Below are 18,314 nucleotides of genomic sequence, written 5' to 3' on the forward strand. Positions count from 1 at the left end.
TCTATTCTCAAATCTTTAATATAACAAAATATCCATAATAAACCAAATTAAGCACAGTGACAAACCATCTTAGAAAATTAAACTTCCAAAGACATTTTCCAAAATCATCTCTCAGCCAATGAGATAAATTAAACCAAAAGTGTAAAATAATCTTAAAGTCTTAAATATGTGACTGGGGTTAAAAACAATCTGTTGAAGTGTTATCAGACGGCAGTAAAGTCAGCAAACCATCTGATTTGCTCTCTGGCTGCAGGCGTGTGAGTTTACATTCTGAATTTTAATTTTGCCAAATAAAAAAAGGGAGGAAAAGAAAAGAAGTGAAGTTATGGAAGCAGGACGAGTAAACACCGAATACATTCAAAGAGCAGGACCGGCGTCACAATCCAGGATTTATGCACAAATTCATGCCACTCACTCATTTTAAAAAAAGATTTTCTGAACTAAAATTAAAAAAAAAAAAGTGAAGAACACAATCTGTGGCTTTTATACTGAAACTTAAAAAGAAAAAAAAAACTATTTTCATGTTGAATAATTCTGCATATTGGTCCAAAAACGACATTTTCATACTTTTATATTAATTTCTAGACAGTTTTCATGGTCTTATGTGTGCTGAACATTTTGTGACGGGAGAGAAAAAAGGTGATCTTTGTGTTTTTCTGTACATTAGATCTTTGTCGTCCGCTCAGCGTTCCACATGACGACCAGACGCATGCAGAGTCCTCTTACTGCAAATAAAAACCCAGTTCAAGCTTCTCTCTTTGTCTCATCTGGAGAAATAAATGGAAAAACGGGAACAGAGGCAGTTTAGATTTGTCATGATTAATCCATATAGATTTGTGCTCGTTGACCTCTCCAGGTTGGGCAGTTGGGCCAGAAGTTAACATGATGTTTTCAGGTAGACTCTCAATTCACAATCTGAGTCACAATTCTCTCCGCTGATTTAGTAAAAGTCATGCGATAACATCATCAGCTCTGCAAATGGTCTTATTTTTGCATACGATCTGTGGAGCAGAGTGAAGCTCATTTTAAACAAAGTAATAATAATATTAGGGCTGAATATCAACAACAATCCCAGATCATTTGCATTTTTTCAGATTTAAATCAGATCGACTGCAGAACCCAGAGGTGAGTGCAGTTCTACGTCCTAAAACATCCCAGAATGCTGGTTTCCCTAAAGGCGTGGCGGCTCTCATCTACTGCACAAACTGCCCTCTGAGAACATCAAGCATCACGATGGATGGAGCTGGAGGAGGAGATGCACAGAGAGAGAGTGAAGATGAGGGGAGACGTGGAGACAGGCAGCAAAGAAGCTGGTTTGTGCGTTTGAGTCGTCAGAAACATCTCACAGTCCAGAACAAGTTTAAAAAAACAACAAAAAAATGATTTCTAGTCTGTAGCTGCAAGTGCTTCTCCCAACATTTACAGAAGTTCTCCTCCAAACACAAAACGCCACAGAACTGCACCGGCTGTTCAGATTCTCTGTAGCTTTTCATAAAAAATATACAGGCTTCAGTTTTCTGAGAAGCTCTTTTTAAAGTCACACGGAGGGACGGCGGCTCTACAAAGACCCCTAAAGGAGCTCTGAGGTCCCACAACTCAGAGCTTCGTCTCCATAAGCAGTCGGAGGAGAGGCGGTATCAAACATCCCCATACTGGACCCAAAGAACTCCACAGACGTGTGATGAGAGGCAGCGTCTCTGATTCACTGCGGTCCCATCCTCCAGAGAATACCTGGACCTCCTCCTCATTTCCCACAGTAGTTCTGGTTTGACGATGACTCGATCCGGGGCTTAAATGGTTTCAGTGCATGCTCCAATAATAACAATGAGTTCTGAAGAGTCGTGGTGTGGAAAGCCGTCCGCTGCACTTCTTTAAACTCATCCTCTGGTGCCTTCATGAAGGGTTGAAGCTCAGAAGAAGCCGTGGTGGTGAGAGGAGCAGGACTATAGCTTCATGCTGCTGAAGTCCTTGGACAGAGTGTGCAGGTAAGCTTCATGGATGGCAGAGAGGAAGTCTGCATCATGCTGGACGAGGAGGGAAAAACAAAACAAAAATTAATCTGTCTGTGGAAATTAGAGGACAGATGGATCAATATAGAACTGACGGACTTTAAGTTCTATAGTCAACATTTTTGCTGTTTTCAGGCCTAAAACCAACATGGCCGCCTATAACCAAACACCACATGGTATTTTAGAGAAAGATTCTCCTAAATATTATTTATACAACTGAGTAAAACTGAAACTGAAAGTTATTTGTAAAGATATAGCAGTAAACCTGTTCAGTACTTTATAATAAATAAGTCAGAAATCCCTAGAGTCTGGCCAGTCTGTTCTTCAGGAGGAAATGACATCATGTGGAGCAGGTCATGTGATCTGGAATTAACACACTTCCTGGAGAGGAGTCTTTGGAACGGGGAGCTTAGTGGAAAGGGATTTCTCAGACACAGATAGTTTGTTATTTTGAGTTATAAAATTAAACAAATGACGACAGAAAAACACAAAGTGACTCTTTTTATATCATAAAAAGATACAAAAATGATGAAAAACTCACAAAATAACCACAAAAAGTTGCAAAATGACCACAGAGACACTTAACATAACCACAAACAGACTGAAAACGGTGCCAAAGGAACACAAAATGACCACAAAAAGACTTAAATTTCTGCCATAGAATCTGTTTCAGGAGAGCCAGTCCAACCTGCATCTCAACAAAACCAAACCGAACATCTCCAAGCCTCTGGACATGAGATTAATCCCACTTTAACCTCCATTAAATCATCGTGTTTATAACAAACAGAGCTATTTAAAAGTGTGTTACTCTGTATAAAATCTATCTGTTTCAGAGTTCAAATAAACAGAACATTTTTTTCTGACACCACAGCAAGAAAGAATGAAGTGTGGAAAGTTTGTTTATGCTAACAGGAAGTGAATCCATCTGAACGGCTTCCAGTGTGGAACACAGAAATCAGCTATGAATGATCCTGAATGTTTTTGCTGTTAAATCGTCTTAATGATGCTAAAAGCTCCATAAATGAGATTCCACTCATCCCTGTTTCATTAGTGTGAGTCTCCAAACCTGAGAAATGAAACCAAAACCAGTAAAAATAATAATAAAATGCTGTCCAGCCTTGTAGCTCTGAACTGTAATGTACAGACCTTTGAATTCTCCCACATTAACAGATGCCAACGTGTATATTTCTGTGTTTTATCTCTGGTTTACCTTGATGAGGTGAATCAGAGTCTCCTGGAGCTGTGCTTTGCTGCAGGCTGGAGGCTCTGCAGCTCCTCCAGAGGCCGAGGAGGACTCAGAGGGGGCAGGAGGGGCCCCCGATGTGGCCCCCGTCGTCATATTGATCGCCTGCTGGAAGGCACTGGGGGAGAGGAGCACCGAAACCTCCGACCCCAGAACAGCCAGAGCTGGACTCATGGGGACGGCCTGAAGGATGGAACAAAGGAGAAGAACCGACATGCTGGATTACTGTCTGACAAATTTCAAGATAGGAGGTCCTCGGTTTACGGCGTCCTCGACTTACATCGTTTTGCTGTTACATTGGAACTGATTACGGGCCGGTCCTCGGTTTAACGTACGGCGTTCAGTGGAACTAATTGTTGAGCAGAGCGGATGAATACTGTATGACCAGTCGTTACGCGGCGCTATAAGACGGCTTTGTTTCCATTTACACTGGATTATTCTACATTCTAACTTCATCATGGCTCCCAGCATCAGTCAGACTCACAGTTTACATTTTCACCGTTATTTTCCTGCAGAGCTGTGTTCCACTGTGAGCTAGTGACTGTTTGTGTTACTGTAGTTGTACTAATATGTAAACTGATGGATATCATGATGCAGGAACGGCTTTGTTTACATTTTCACCAGAGTTCTGACTTCAGGTGAAAATCGCCTTCTGTCACACCGTAGGAACAGAAGAACTCTGACGTAAGTGGAGGACCTCCTGTATGCAAGTAAAAGTGAGAATAGATCAACAACAAAAGCACTCACAGACATGGGTTTGATCAGGTTTGCAGGCTGAGAGAAAACGTCCATGTCTTTGCCGTGCTGCAGAAGAGGTTTCCCCATCGGCTCCTGGAAGCTGTAGGGGGGAACCAGCGTGCTGGGCAGGAAGCTGGGGGCCAGGATGGGTTTGTGAATGTCCGAGTTTACCGACGGCACCGCCGCCTTCAGCGTGCTGAGTATCTCCTGACCCAGATAGGCTGGAGGAGCCGCTGGAGGAGCCGAGGGACCGGGGGGGGCGGCACGATGCTCCGAGCCGGCCGGAGGCAGCATGAGAGGGGAGACGGAGCAGTGAGGCTGGGGGTCCGACCTGGAGACCACCGACTGGAAAACGGGACCGGGGTGGAGCGCGTACGGAGCCGGGAGGAGGCCGGGGCCCTGGAGCCGCTGGTTGGACCCGGGGTCCTGGGCTGCCAGCTGGGGAGGGAGGAGTGAGCTCTGGTGGGCTGGAGGAGGGTACGGAGGTTTGTGGATGTAGGCGGTGGAGGGTTCATGGGAGGAAGAGGCATTCTGAGGGGGCATGGAGGGCAGAGAGGGGTCTTTAGGGAGAGACGAGCCAAACAGTTCCTCCACCGTGATCTGCTTCACCATCATATGAGAGCTCTGGAGGTGGAGAGAATGAAGAGCTTAAAGACAGAAAACTATCCAACATCTGCTTGATGATCAGTTAACTGAGCCGCTGAAATACTGAACATCTGATCATCACAGTTTCTGATATGTGAGAATTTGCTGCTTTGTTGTTCTGGTTAAACAAGACGATACACATGCAGACTGGAACCTGTCATTCTGTAACATTTTACATCCTCCTGAGAACTGAGGAGCATCTAAAAGCATCTTTCAATGTAACTTTTTAGTGGACAACAGAATAAAAACAACATTTTGAAGTAATTAAACAGTAGATTGAAGCATTTTTGTGAAACTAAATCAAAACTTTCATACATCCATAACTTTAATTCTGTTTAGCTTTCAGCAATAAAAGGTTTCATTTCTACCACAGTCAGACATAATCAGCCTAAAGTCTGAGCTCATCCTGTTCACCTCAGTCAGTTTCAGCTTCAGTAGAATCTGCTGCTGGAAAACGAGTCCTGCTACCTTATTTGAGGATTGCAAACTTAAAAAAGAGTAAAGAGAGCTCCAAGCTGAGTATTTTTGTTTCTCCAGCCCATGCAGAGCAGCAGCCTGTTGTAGTAGCTCCTGTTTAGTGTTATTTGTAATTTTATTTCCTTTTTTGTTACTTGTCTGTCTCCATACTTTTATATTCTTATTGTTCATTGTTATTTACTGCACATTATTACTTAGTTCTGGTGGTGAGAACTGTACTCTTTCTGCCATGGCAAACAAATGTCCCCTCTGGGATTAATAAAGTATTTCTATGTCTGTACAGACTTGGCTCTTGGTACCAAAACTAGACATAATAATAATGATATAGCCCAATAATCATCTGTGAAGATGAACTGAAGTTGTGCGCTTTAAACCACAGTGAACATATAGAGACAGGCCTCCACTGTTTTTGATTAAATTCCTGGAAACTAGTTCAGAAACTCTGCTTGGCTCAGCTCTGTTCACCGTGTAATCTTTAAGATTCACTGCTAAACAATGTTCAAATCGACCAGTTTTTCTTCCTTAACCTGCAGTTAATACACTACTAACAGTGATATGGGATGCAGGAGTGGTTCTAGGAGTTTGTTTTCAGTATTATGAGCTTTTCCTGCTGCCAAACGCCGTCCATGTACGAGGCGACGGTGACACCTGGAATAAAAAGCTGCTCCGTCCTCCACAGTCTCTGAGTGAAGAGGACGACAGAGCTCTACAAACGAAGTGACCTGCTGCAGTTTAGTGTACAAATAGTAAAGCTCAAGTCATTTACTTTACATATCTGTGTAACGTACGCACCTTTTCGGGTTGGGGAGCGCTGTGGGCACGCTCTGTAGGGATGATAGCTGCTTTTACAGTCACATCTGTAGACACGTCTGCTTCACCCGCCTGGGCCTGCATTTAAACACAGCTTTCATTAATATAAACACAGTTTTCATTCATATAAACACACAGTTTTCATTAATATAAACAGTACTAGTACAGAACTAGAAGTCACAAACTCGGCATAAATAGACATCTGATTTAACTCACTGTAATCTCAGTCAGACCAGTGAACATGTCGTGGTTTGACAACTAATATTGGAGTTGTCCAATATCTACCTCATACACCTGATCTGAGAGGTAGATAGAAAATATCTACAATTTATTCTTCAGATTCTCAGCTGGAGCAACAAATGCAATATATACACACAATTGACCCTTCGCTAAGCCCCTCCCACAAATGGCTACTGTCCAATCCTACCTTAGCAACTGTAACTAGGCACGAGAGGTCTGTCAAGCTTTCAGCAGAAGACAATATGCCGAAGCGGTGTGCGTACGGTACTTGCAAGTCCGACACTCGTTATCCGCAAAGCTTGGAGGGTGGTGTTGATTTTTTTGCATTCCCCAAGCCAAAGACACAAGAAGAAAGGTGCCGCATGTGGATTAAGTAGAGTGGGAGACCGCATGATCAGCTGAATCCCTCCTAAATCAATAAGAACACATGCGTCTGTTCTAAGGTAAGTTGCTAGCTAACATTAGCTAACCGTAGCTCTGTGTGTTAGGTCAGATAACATTAGCAAAGAAAGACGTCTCAATGGAAGGTTACTTCTCTTAAAACTTGAGCTACTGTGTATTATTTGAGCAAAATAAATACTGGTGATATATAGAGACAACTTCTGACATACTGGTATAGCATATACATACTAGCAATCTATGGGTCTCCGCCTACGCTCACGTCTGGCTTTGGCGACAACAACAGATAAGATCGTTACTGCATTAATGTTGTAACCCTTTGGTTTGTGCCACTGTTGTGGCAAACTTGTGCAAGATACTGCTGGGCTTTGCTGTGCCTTAACGAGATCAAGTGTATCGATCAGCCCCTATATGTGAGCAATATCCTGGCACGCTGTAAACAAACACAAATTTAGCTTAGCCAGAAATGGGCAGACACATGATAATGACAGTTGACATAACATTAATTTAAATGTATATAATACATATCAGCTTACCCTGCTGTACAAGAACATTGTTGTTCTTGTACATGATTATTTTTGACGTGAAGTGACAGTACATGGGGTGTTTGGAGCTTACACTAAGATCTGTGCGCTTTTCCCTCTATTTTAACATCCTCTTCATTTGAACTCCGCCAACATTTAATTTGGTGAATGTAGTTCTCAAAAGCATACTGGAGACCCTTCTGTCTGCTTCTCTCTGATATCGCTGTAGAATATGTCCAGAAATTTGCACATATCTCCTGAGAAATATCACTCACCGGTACCGCTAAAAACTCCATATTTCATGCTAGGAGGGAAAGCTTGACAGGCGTAGCAACAGTAACCAAGGGGGGCGGGGCTTAGCGAAGGGTCAATATATGACATGTACGCAGCTTGATCTAAACCTCTGAAGAACAACGTGCTGTATTTGCTGATCCAAGAGCTCAAAAAAGACGTGTAAACTGTGTCTGCTTCCTCACTCTCTGATATTCCTCCTTGGCTTTGCTGAGCAGCTCCAGGATGTCGATGGGTTGGGGCTCTGCCATGCCGTTGGTTCTCCCCGGCTCCGCCCTCTCTGGTGACTTCCTCTGGGCGTGGTCTGCTTCCTGTTTCACAATCCTTCAGGGAGGAATTAAAGCGCATAAACATGTAGTCTAGACATTTGTTTTGCCAAATTATACAAATTTAAAGCACTCCTCAAAAGCAGAGCGTAAAAAAAAACAACACAGTTAAAAGCAGTACGAGGTGCAATCAAGAAGTTACAGGACTGTACAAAAGGCAAAACTGGCATGTTAAAATCACTGAACCTTCACGTGGAGGACCGTTACTGGCAATGAAAGTCAGATATACAGCTACAATCCACAAACCAAGCAGCAGAGAAACAATCTGTTGTCTGAAACACTGAAGAAGGCACATCAAACACAATTTGAAGGGTTGGAGAAGCAGCTCATGTTGCAGATGATGCTGAAGTTCTTGGAGAATGGGAATTCCCAAGAGCGCTCCAAATGTGGCAGGAGAGCTTGGAGCAGAGTATCGATGCACAAAAAACTACTTGGAAGAGGACGGCAGCCAGATACGAACTGATTGAGATCTTTGTGTTTTAAAGGTTCAGTCCCAGAACTTCCTGATCAACCCTTATAAAGACATGTCCTTTTTCACATGTATGCAGACACAGTATGAACACGTTAACTACTTACTTGACCATGAGCTGAGCGATGCGTTGGCAGTCCCTCTTATCGTAGAACCAAATGCTGTAGATGCCCACTGTTTAAAAAATAAAACGCACAAATGCCATGTTAAATACATTTTTAATCAGATTAATCATGATTAAGTATATTAATCGCCTTTCATTTTGCACGAGCAACAGACTCAAGAAAGAAGAGATGTATGTATACATACACATATTCACATTTCCCACCACACGGCCAACGTGCTGTTTAGCGTCTTCCATTCTGAGTTGCTTGGTTCTGCGACTACGGGACCAACTGCCCAGTTGTGCATGTGCGACGGTAATGCTACGTGTCCACTAGATGCGTTTTTCCTGCATGTGAACGCGCCACACCTCGACGCCAGCAGTGGGTGTTCAACTCCTGCTTCCTCCTTCTCACTAACTATCCTGCCCGATTGGACAAACGGCTCGGCAGCTGTCTGCTCCTGGATTTAAAGCCAGTCACAAACTTTCTCTTTTATTACAAAAACAGCTGAGAGAAAAGCATTTCCGAAAGCATCGGAGGTTTAAATAATCCGTGAAGCAGCTCAATCTGTCCTGCTTTTAGATCACCGATGCCCAGTTTAGATGTTTGACCAAAGTTTCGTGATGCGTTGGACCTGCACACGCCACATCGAATTCACATAAAGTAGAAGTCGTCTTTTTTATGCAAATGAGCTGTGGGGAAATGCACCGGATCGCAGCTCAAAACACACCACAACCAGACCAGTATGCAATGTGGTGCGTTTCACATAGACACTGAATGGGATGCAGGAAATTTCCAGATCTAGTGAACAAGGACCTATAGTCTGTTCGGATGTTTCAGGGATTTTGAGCCATTCTGCACTTAAATGAGTTAAACTTTTTAATCAGATTAATCAAGATGGATTAATCTGCATTAACGCATTCATTTTGACAGCAGTAATATATATTTGTGTGTGTGTTTGTTTTGAACCATTAGTTTAGTCTATAGTGTTTACTACTATAATGTAACGTGATGATGTCATCACACCACAAAGTCACTACTTATTTACTGCCCAGATGTGCTCAATGGAACTGGACCGGACCTTTGGATTTGTGTGGAGCAGACACTTCTACATGATGCCACTAAAAAAACAACAACAAATAATTCTATCAAGTGCGAAGAGCAGAGTACAAAAATGAGTCACTGCAGCTGTAATGTAGAGCAAACAGCCATGACTAACAAACACCACGCTGAAAATCCCTCAAAGGATTCTACTTCATGTACAATTAAATGTTAAAAAAGCTAAATGTAAATCCGCTGTTTTTGCTGAACCAATGGCCACTACTACTAATATTACACTGGCTGTGTGTTCTATACGTGTTTGTGATGAAATACTGCTGTACTCGAGGTCTCAAGAGGCTGAGGTAACCTAGCAACCAGACTGTTTGCCTCCTACTGCTACCTGTGGGAATATGAAGAGGTGTAAACAGGTGTGTGTGAGCGTCTGAGTGCACTGATCAGCCTCCTGTTGGGAGCTCATCAGCGTTCAGCGAGACTTGGAGGAATATTTAAGTCACTGTTGAACATCAGCATCTCTCCAAAGGATCCATCTTTACTCTTAAATCTAACTTCTCAGGGTTCATCATCTTTTTCTTCAGCAGGGGGAAAGACTTAGAACCATCGGGTTATCGGGTTCTCTCACAGAAGCTTCACCGTAACAGCCATACTTTAATAGAAGAGCACCATCAGACTCTACTTGTTGACAGATTTATTACGACAGAATCACGAAACAGGAAGTCGCTTAACTGAAAAGAAGAAATGGACTGAAGACCACGTAAACCGCCCAGCAGATGGAACAAAAATCAGGAGAGGATACCATCGGAGACCGTTTGCTCTGACCTGTCGTCTACAGGTGACCAACAGAACCAGAGGAACCAGGGTTCTGCTCAACAACAGTTTGATTTATCTGAACTTTAACCCACTTTAAGGATTCAAAATGATGAAAACAGCCCTTGGACTGAAGCAAAGCTACTAGAAAAGCAGAACACCAACAAAACCGTACACCATGTCTTCCATACCGGGGAGGCTGATGGGCAAACCGAGTCCAAAAGGGGAGCAGTCGACTCTGACGCTGACCTTAGTCATGTTATTCATTCTCATCAGCAAACAAATGGGAAAACAGTCCAGTTCTTTATTCATCGCCTTGATGAAGCTTGTCTTCAGACTTCTGATAGACTACCTCGGTGGCAGCGCTGTCAGTTACTTCCTGAAGATCTGAGGATTTGTCACTTTTTATGACTTCCCACTGAACTCTCCATGCGGCTAAATGATTGAAGGACTTCACTGGATTAAAGCACAACTAGTAGAGTAAATATCAAGTAACAGTCGTCTTTTTGGTTGTTGGTCCGGTGCAGGATGGTAACCATGGTAACTGCTGCTGTCTGCTAGGCCACTGAGAGGCCATGAGTGATAAAGTGTTTTTACTTCATGCTCTGAGACGCCAAAATGACTTCAAGCAAAAGGGAGAAGAAATGTTCCAGAGAACCCTGGGGAGGTGTTTGTTCAGCATCTTCAGAGGTACTGTTGTTCTGTCCTGAGTGTGTGTGTTTGTGAACACTGTCCACGCCTGTATTTAGACATTCCTGGCTAAATTACAAACTTTGTCGCTTTTTGAAGTGGGGAAAATGGTAAATAAAACCCATGCAGAAAACAGACGTCGTTACTGATCAGGTAGAATGGTGCAAGAACTCTGCAAACGCCACAATTACTGTTAAAAGTAACAACGAGTTAATATGTGCAGACATTCGCATATTTACTGTGTGTTTGCTGCATGGGTAGTGTAGACTTGATTTCCTGTAAGTTAACCAAAATACGACATAACTGCTTACTTTCAAACATATGCTAAAAGAGATAAATGTTTATATTTTTCTTAGAGCTTTGTGGCAGAAATATCCTCTACAAAGATATTATGTGGCTAAAAAGTTCATTCTTGACATTCCTACAGGCATTTGTACAACATATTAAAATGCTGTTTTTGTACATTTGTGAATTTTCAATAAGGATTTTTTCTTGTAAGATATATCAGTTTATCATCAATCATAGGCTTAAAACTCATCTGAAATTGGCAGTGAAGTAGGAATCATCTGCAGCTCTCCTCCCATAATGCAGCGGTAAAACAGATCACACTGATCCATCGTCCTATAGATCTACTAAAAGTTCATTAGAGATGTGAACCTGACATTAGTTACCAGGTACAGGAGGTCCCTGACTTAAGTCTGTTCCTACAGACTGATGTAAGTCGACTTTTGCCGCAAGTCGAAAGTCTGGTGAAAATGTAACCAAATCTGTTCTGTTCATCATAACATCCATCAGTTCTTCATAAAGTCATGAAAACCAACGACTTCCATGCATGTATGAATCATTTTACTAGAAGATAACAGAACATTGTAACAGCCTGATATTGTTGTTGATGTTTCAATGTTTATTGTTCAGTTCCAGATTTACCTGATGTCAGTGAACGTGTCATGTTTGGTTAGCTCACCTCTGATTGGCTGAGAGTCAGCAGTAGAGAGAGCTGGGAACGGCGGCTAATTCTGGAGCTAAGTTATGGGGTTTTCTACTTATTCTGGAGCTAAGTTATGGGGTTTTTCTAGTTATTCTGGAGCTAAGTTATGGGGTTTTTCTAGTTATTCTGGAGCTAAGTTATGAGGTTTTTCTAGTTATTCTGGAGCTAAGTTATGGGGTTTTTTCTACTTATTCTGGAGCTAAGTTATGAGGTTTTTCTAGTTCTTCTGGAGCTAAGTTATGGGTTTTTCTAGTTCTTCTGGAGCTAAGTTATGGGTTTTTCTAGTTATTCTGGAGCTAAGTTATGGGTTTTTCTACTTATTCTGGAGCTAAGTTATGGGTTTTTTCTACTTATTCTGGAGCTAAGTTATGAGGTTTTTCTAGTTATTCTGGAGCTAAGTTATGGGGTTTTTTCTACTTATTCTGGAGCTAAGTTATGAGGTTTTTCTAGTTCTTCTGGAGCTAAGTTATGGGTTTTTCTAGTTCTTCTGGAGCTAAGTTATGAGGTTTTTCTAGTTCTTCTGGAGCTAAGTTATGGGGTTTTTCTACTTATTCTGGAGCTAAGTTATGAGGTTTTTCTAGTAATTCTGGAGCTAAGTTATGGGGTTTTTCTAGTTATTCTGGAGCTAAGTTATGGGGTTTTTCTACTTATTCTGGAGCTAAGTTATGAGGTTTTTCTACTTATTCTGGAGCTAAGTTATGGGTTTTTCTACTTATTCTGGAGCTAAGTTATGAGGTTTTTCTACTTATTCTGGAGCTAAGTTATGAGGTTTTTCTACTTATTCTGGAGCTAAGTTATGTTTTTTTTTTTACTTATTCTGGAGCTAAGTTATGGGGTTTTTCTACTTATTCTGGAGCTAAGTTATGGGGTTTTCTACTTATTCTGGAGCTAAGTTATGAGGTTTTTCTATTTATTCTGGAGCTAAGTTATGGGGGTTTTCTACTTATTCTGGAGCTAAGTTATGGGTTTTTCTAGTTCTTCTGGAGCTAAGTGATGGGGTTTTTCTAGTTATTCTGGAGCTAAGTTATGGGGTTTTTTCTACTTATTCTGGAGCTAAGTTATGAGGTTTTTCTAGTTCTTCTGGAGCTAAGTTATGGGTTTTTCTAGTTATTCTGGAGCTAAGTTATGGGTTTTTCTACTTATTCTGGAGCTAAGTTATGGGTTTTTTCTACTTATTCTGGAGCTAAGTTATGAGGTTTTTCTAGTTATTCTGGAGCTAAGTTATGGGGTTTTTTCTACTTATTCTGGAGCTAAGTTATGAGGTTTTTCTAGTTCTTCTGGAGCTAAGTTATGGGTTTTTCTAGTTCTTCTGGAGCTAAGTTATGAGGTTTTTCTAGTTCTTCTGGAGCTAAGTTATGGGGTTTTTCTACTTATTCTGGAGCTAAGTTATGAGGTTTTTCTAGTAATTCTGGAGCTAAGTTATGGGGTTTTTCTAGTTATTCTGGAGCTAAGTTATGGGGTTTTTCTACTTATTCTGGAGCTAAGTTATGAGGTTTTTCTACTTATTCTGGAGCTAAGTTATGGGTTTTTCTACTTATTCTGGAGCTAAGTTATGAGGTTTTTCTACTTATTCTGGAGCTAAGTTATGGTTTTTTTTTTACTTATTCTGGAGCTAAGTTATGGGGTTTTTCTACTTATTCTGGAGCTAAGTTATGGGGTTTTCTACTTATTCTGGAGCTAAGTTATGAGGTTTTTCTATTTATTCTGGAGCTAAGTTATGGGGTTTTCTACTTATTCTGGAGCTAAGTTATGGGTTTTTCTAGTTCTTCTGGAGCTAAGTGATGGGGTTTTTCTAGTTATTCTGGAGCTAAGTGATGGGGTTTTTCTAGTTATTCTGCCGTTGGCTACAGCCCACAGTATCCTGTGTGAAGGTTCAATAAACCAGCAGAGAACCAGATAAAGTCTCACTCATTCATCACAGAGTGTCGCTACAACATGTTGACCTGTTTTTACATCTTGACCCATGTTGGTCGGTGTTTCTGTTCCCAGTGTTTTATTCTGTCTAATTTCACTTCCACGGACGTATTTATCCACTCTGCTCATCAACTAGTTCCATGTAACCAGTTCTGATGTAACGATGAAACGCTGTAGGTCGATGGCATCGTAAACCGAGGACTTCCTGCATAAGGATCATTAGCGGGTCCCTAAATGTTGAGGCAAAGTTGTAGTGGCAAGATACAAAACAGATGTGTGCTCAGATAAATTAGGCATGTTAAAAGCAGTTGGCAGCGACAGTCACCCTTTTATTTATTTACTTTTTGCTGCTCCTTAAATCTGTGATATGATCAGCTGCACCCCTACTATCATGGCTCTCGGCCTTCGATGTTCTGCTGCGTATAACTCTTAAGAAATCATTTAAAACTTCAGACCTCTGATATCAGGCAATAAATAATAAAAGTACATCTGATTTCAGTCCAAGCTAACGCACGTCTCCCCTGTGTTTGACATTGATTGTTTGGGGTTTTGATTCTACAAAACACTCACAGTTGCCATTCCTGTAGAGCAAGAAGGGATCCTGCAGCTGGAACTCCAGGTCTTTATTGATCGGCTCCACCAGGTTCTCTGTACTCAGTCGGTTCATGATGGTGAAGCCGTGGCGAGGAGAGGCAGACCTTTAAAGGACAGAGATCATCAGCAACCATCAGCATGCACGCTACATTTATTAAAGCCTTGATCATTTACAATGACTGAAAAAGAGCCTTTTAAGAAACAAAAATGCATTACTTTGCCATCTAATTAACAAAATTAACACACTTATCTACTTAAATATATTTAATTAACTTATGGAACAATACTATTTGGTTGTGGAAGACGGCTTCTGAATGGATTTAGAATCATAAGAAACACACATTCAATTTAATGTCATTTATATAGCACCAGTTACAATTCAATTTGTCTCAAGACGCTTTACAGAACCCAAATATCTGGTAAATTAATGTCCAGGTTTGTTGATATGTTGGTGCAGTAATATTCAGGGTTTTGATGTTTTGGTGCAAGATTACTGGGTTTTTAAGCCTTTCATACATTAATATCCACGTTTTTATGTGTTGGTGCAATAATATCCAGGTTTTTGACCTTTGAATGCAGTTATATTCAGGTTTTTAATGTTTTGATGAATTAATATACATTTTTTAAAATTATTTTATTGCTCTAAAATTTAATGCTTTGGTGAATTGACATCCGGGTTTTTGACATTTTGATCCATTAATAGACAAGGTGTTTGATGTGATATAATAATATCCAAGTGTCTAATGCTTAGGTGAATTAATATTCAGGTTTTTTTATGCTTTGTTACATTAACATCCAGGTTTTTGATGTTTTGGTGCAATAATATCCAGATTTTTGACATTATGGTGGAATGACATGCATGTTTTTGACCTTTTATTGCCCTAAAATCCAAAATTTTAGTGTTTTGCTGAATTAACATTTGGGTTTTTGACATTTTAATTCATTAATAGGCAGGTTTATAATGATTTGCCGAATTAATGTCCAAGTTTTTTTATATACTGGTGCAATAACATCCTGGTCACTTATGTCCAAAAGTACCAAAATAAGAAATGTAGTCATCATAAGTGACCAGAGCTAAAAATGATCTCAGCTCAGATTCTTTCAAGTTGTTTTTCAGCCAGACTAACAGCCAAACAAACCTCGTAATTCTTATTTTGTACACTCAATGTTTGGGCCAAAAAAAGACTTACACAAGATACTAACTCAATTTTTTTTATTTAAAAAACAATATGCTTTTCTTTCCCTGTCAAAACTATGCTTGTACACAGTGAGACGGAGTCAATTAAATGTTTGTTTACAAATGCTGCGGCCTCCACACGTGCACAGAACACGTCAAATGACAGCGTCAAGCAACCTTAACGGTCACTGCGTTGAATTATTATTCAGACCTCGTGTACTTACCTCGCATATACAAACAGGGTGCCCTCGATTTCGGTCTTTTCCTGAAATGAAAAGTGATGCCGTGTCAAAAACAACAACCGCTGATCCAAACGTGCTGAATAATAGCTGGGTCTGTGTAAAACTGCGAGACTTTTTGGAACATAGTTGATATTTTAGCGATACCCAATTATTTTTTTATTAATAAGTGATTGTTTCCGTAATAAATCATTATGGAATTTGTAAAGACGTGTTTATAATGAACATAAAAAACACACACATAATTTAAACTTTAAATAGATATAACCCATGGACTTCAAGAGTTCCTCAGTTATACAGTAGACTGACCCAGCTACGAATGCTGTTAGCGTCACTCGCCTCCAGTTAGCTGAGATAACTAACCGCCAGCTTGTTATCGTAAATACAATAAAAAATACCAGTGTAATGACAGAGGTATGACCCGCATATGAATATTATCTGGGCGAGTTTAACGAATACTGTCACATCTTGGTGTTTTCGTGTTTTTATCGACAAGCTAGCATGCTAATTCAACACTTAGCTTAATAGCCTTCTACGTGTCGCGTCTCATCCAAACTTTCTTCCAAACTCACCCATTCGTTCGCTTTGGAGTTGAAGTTGTAGAGAGCCACCTGTCCGGTAACGTCGAGCAGTTTGGTGATGTAGGGGTCCTGTCTCTGGAGCGCTGCTAAACTCATCATATGTCCAGCGTTAGCGGGCTCCATCTTGGATGTGATTGTTGCTCCCGCACGGACCGATTTCTGTGGACACTTATAACTTCCGCTGCCCACGGAAATGACGTCTGTCAGAAAGAGCGTTATATATTTGTTCCGCGGAGATTAAACTCAATTTAGGTCACTGGCAATTTGTTAGAGTACCGCTTAAAAATGTTAGCAGGAGAATAGGCCTGGCGAATGTGTTTTCTAAAAGCAAAGAAGATAATTTACAAATAAATAAATAAATAGCAGACTTAGACAGACTTTATTAAAACCCAGAGAGAACTTCTGTTGTTAAGGCAGCTGGATATTCAACAATAAGACAACACAGAATATTAGGGTCGGGTATAAAGTGAAGATAACATAAAATTAAATTAAATAAAAATAAAATAAGAATATAGAAAATAGAATCTATCTATCTATCTATCTATCTATCTATCTATCATCTGATGAATGCATGCATCCCTACATACATACTACACACATGCATACATACATGTCAGAGCCACAGGGGTGCGCTGCTCTACTGCTATTCACTGGTTTTTAGTCTGACAACTTTTTGTGCTCAGATCACAACTCAGAGCTGTTTGCTTCTTAGTGTCTTTTCTTTGTGTGTTGTTCAGCTGAAATCACCAGATTTACACAAACATGTTAAATCATGACTTTTTAAGTTCATACAACTTACATGGAATAGTGTCCTGGCAGTGATAAAAGTGTGCTGAAAGGCCCCCTCTTGTGTATTTGTATATTTATTGAAATGAAACATTAGGATGGCTTGCTTTAATCGTTTGTCATTCGGCCCCGTTGAGCTGAAGCTGCCTCCCTCAGCTGCCTCTGTTGAGGGAACATTGGAGCAGGGATTATAACCGGAGGATTACGTGTTACCGTGAAACTGTTATCCTGCATCCAGGCACAGGTAATCCAATCATTGTTAACCTTCCAGCACAGCTCCAACAACTCATTTCCTCTCGAATCGCGGTGGAGTGAGGGCAGAAACACGGCGCTATGAGGCCCCAGAGGAGAGCCAGGTGACAGAATGCCGTTCATTATCAGGGGGAGACCCCTGAGGGGTAAGTACCGGGACGGTGGGAGGGTATTATGGTCTGGCTCTTTAAATGTTTTCCTGGAAGGAGAAAGTCGGAGGAAACATAATCTGTTTTTAAAATGTTTCCTTTTCATTATATTCCACCATATACCGCGGTCTCTCCTCTGATAGGCAGAGTGTTGATGGCCTGCATGTTACCCATAAATAGTGTAATAATTTATTGTACAGTCTATGATATTACCAAATCACTGTTTGAACTTATAAGAGCGACTTTGGGAGGCTTTAATTTGTGCGCATTTGTATCTCTGTGTAAATATAACACATCTAACTACATCTAACGGTAGATTTATTCTTGGTTTCATCGCTATTTGTAATAATCTCCACGCCTTAGTAGCATAATTCGCTGACTTAACTCACTTAATGTTGAATTTATTCCTCTTTTGGATGTGTTGGCGTGCGTAAAAATCGCCCTTGAGAACATTTGGAATCTGTGCCAATTGGCAAATTATGCTACACTGCAATTTTTAAAACATTTTTACAGTAAAAATGTTTTTTTTTTTTTTTTTTTTTTTTTTTTACAATGTAGCACAATTCACTGATTGGTCTTTTGGATGTGTTGGCGTGCGTAAAAATCACCTTTGAGAACATTTGGAAACGGTGGAAAATCTACTTCTCCCGCTGAGATGTTTGGAAGTTCCCAGCAACAGGTGCGTTTGAGGCTCTGTGATGTGAGGAGGTTCAGCCCACATCTCGTCCTGTTCTCAGTCCTCCGTCAGGCTCACAGGGAATAACTGACAGCAGCGGATTGACTGCCAGTCCTCTCCGATGCGC

The 18,314-nt window shown here is 40.8% G+C and overlaps 1 protein-coding gene across 1 annotated transcript; it reads right to left on the bottom strand.

Annotated features, from left to right (window-relative positions):
- dcp1a (decapping mRNA 1A) lies at nucleotides 1-18,238 on the bottom strand. Its single transcript, XM_051949001.1, has 10 exons — nucleotides 18,120-18,238; nucleotides 16,316-16,524; nucleotides 15,729-15,769; nucleotides 14,304-14,431; nucleotides 8,279-8,345; nucleotides 7,562-7,700; nucleotides 5,905-6,000; nucleotides 4,000-4,614; nucleotides 3,220-3,435; nucleotides 1-2,024 (listed from the first exon to the last, which is right to left on the bottom strand). The coding sequence occupies exons 2-10, from the start codon at nucleotides 16,445-16,447 to the stop codon at nucleotides 1,944-1,946; spliced, it is 1,515 nt and encodes a 504-aa protein (XP_051804961.1). The 5' UTR covers nucleotides 16,448-16,524; nucleotides 18,120-18,238; the 3' UTR covers nucleotides 1-1,943.
- Between the last annotated feature and the right edge of the window lie 76 nt (nucleotides 18,239-18,314).

Source organism: Acanthochromis polyacanthus, chromosome 6 (assembly GCF_021347895.1).
Source record: "Acanthochromis polyacanthus isolate Apoly-LR-REF ecotype Palm Island chromosome 6, KAUST_Apoly_ChrSc, whole genome shotgun sequence".
NCBI classification, from domain to species: domain Eukaryota; kingdom Metazoa; phylum Chordata; class Actinopteri; family Pomacentridae; genus Acanthochromis; species Acanthochromis polyacanthus.

What these genes read in the sequence shown, in the direction of transcription:
- dcp1a (XM_051949001.1), bottom strand. Translation starts at nt 16,447, where the DNA reads ATGGAGCCCGCTAACGCTGGACATATGATGAGTTTAGCAGCGCTCCAG. An exon ending in ACCTGATCAAACCCATGTCT is followed by an intron (nt 3,436 to 3,999) that starts GTGAGTGCTTTT and finishes TCCATCCTTCAG; the next exon opens with GCCGTCCCCATGAGTCCAGC. An exon ending in CTCTGATTCACCTCATCAAG is followed by an intron (nt 2,025 to 3,219) that starts GTAAACCAGAGA and finishes CTCCTCGTCCAG; the next exon opens with CATGATGCAGACTTCCTCTC.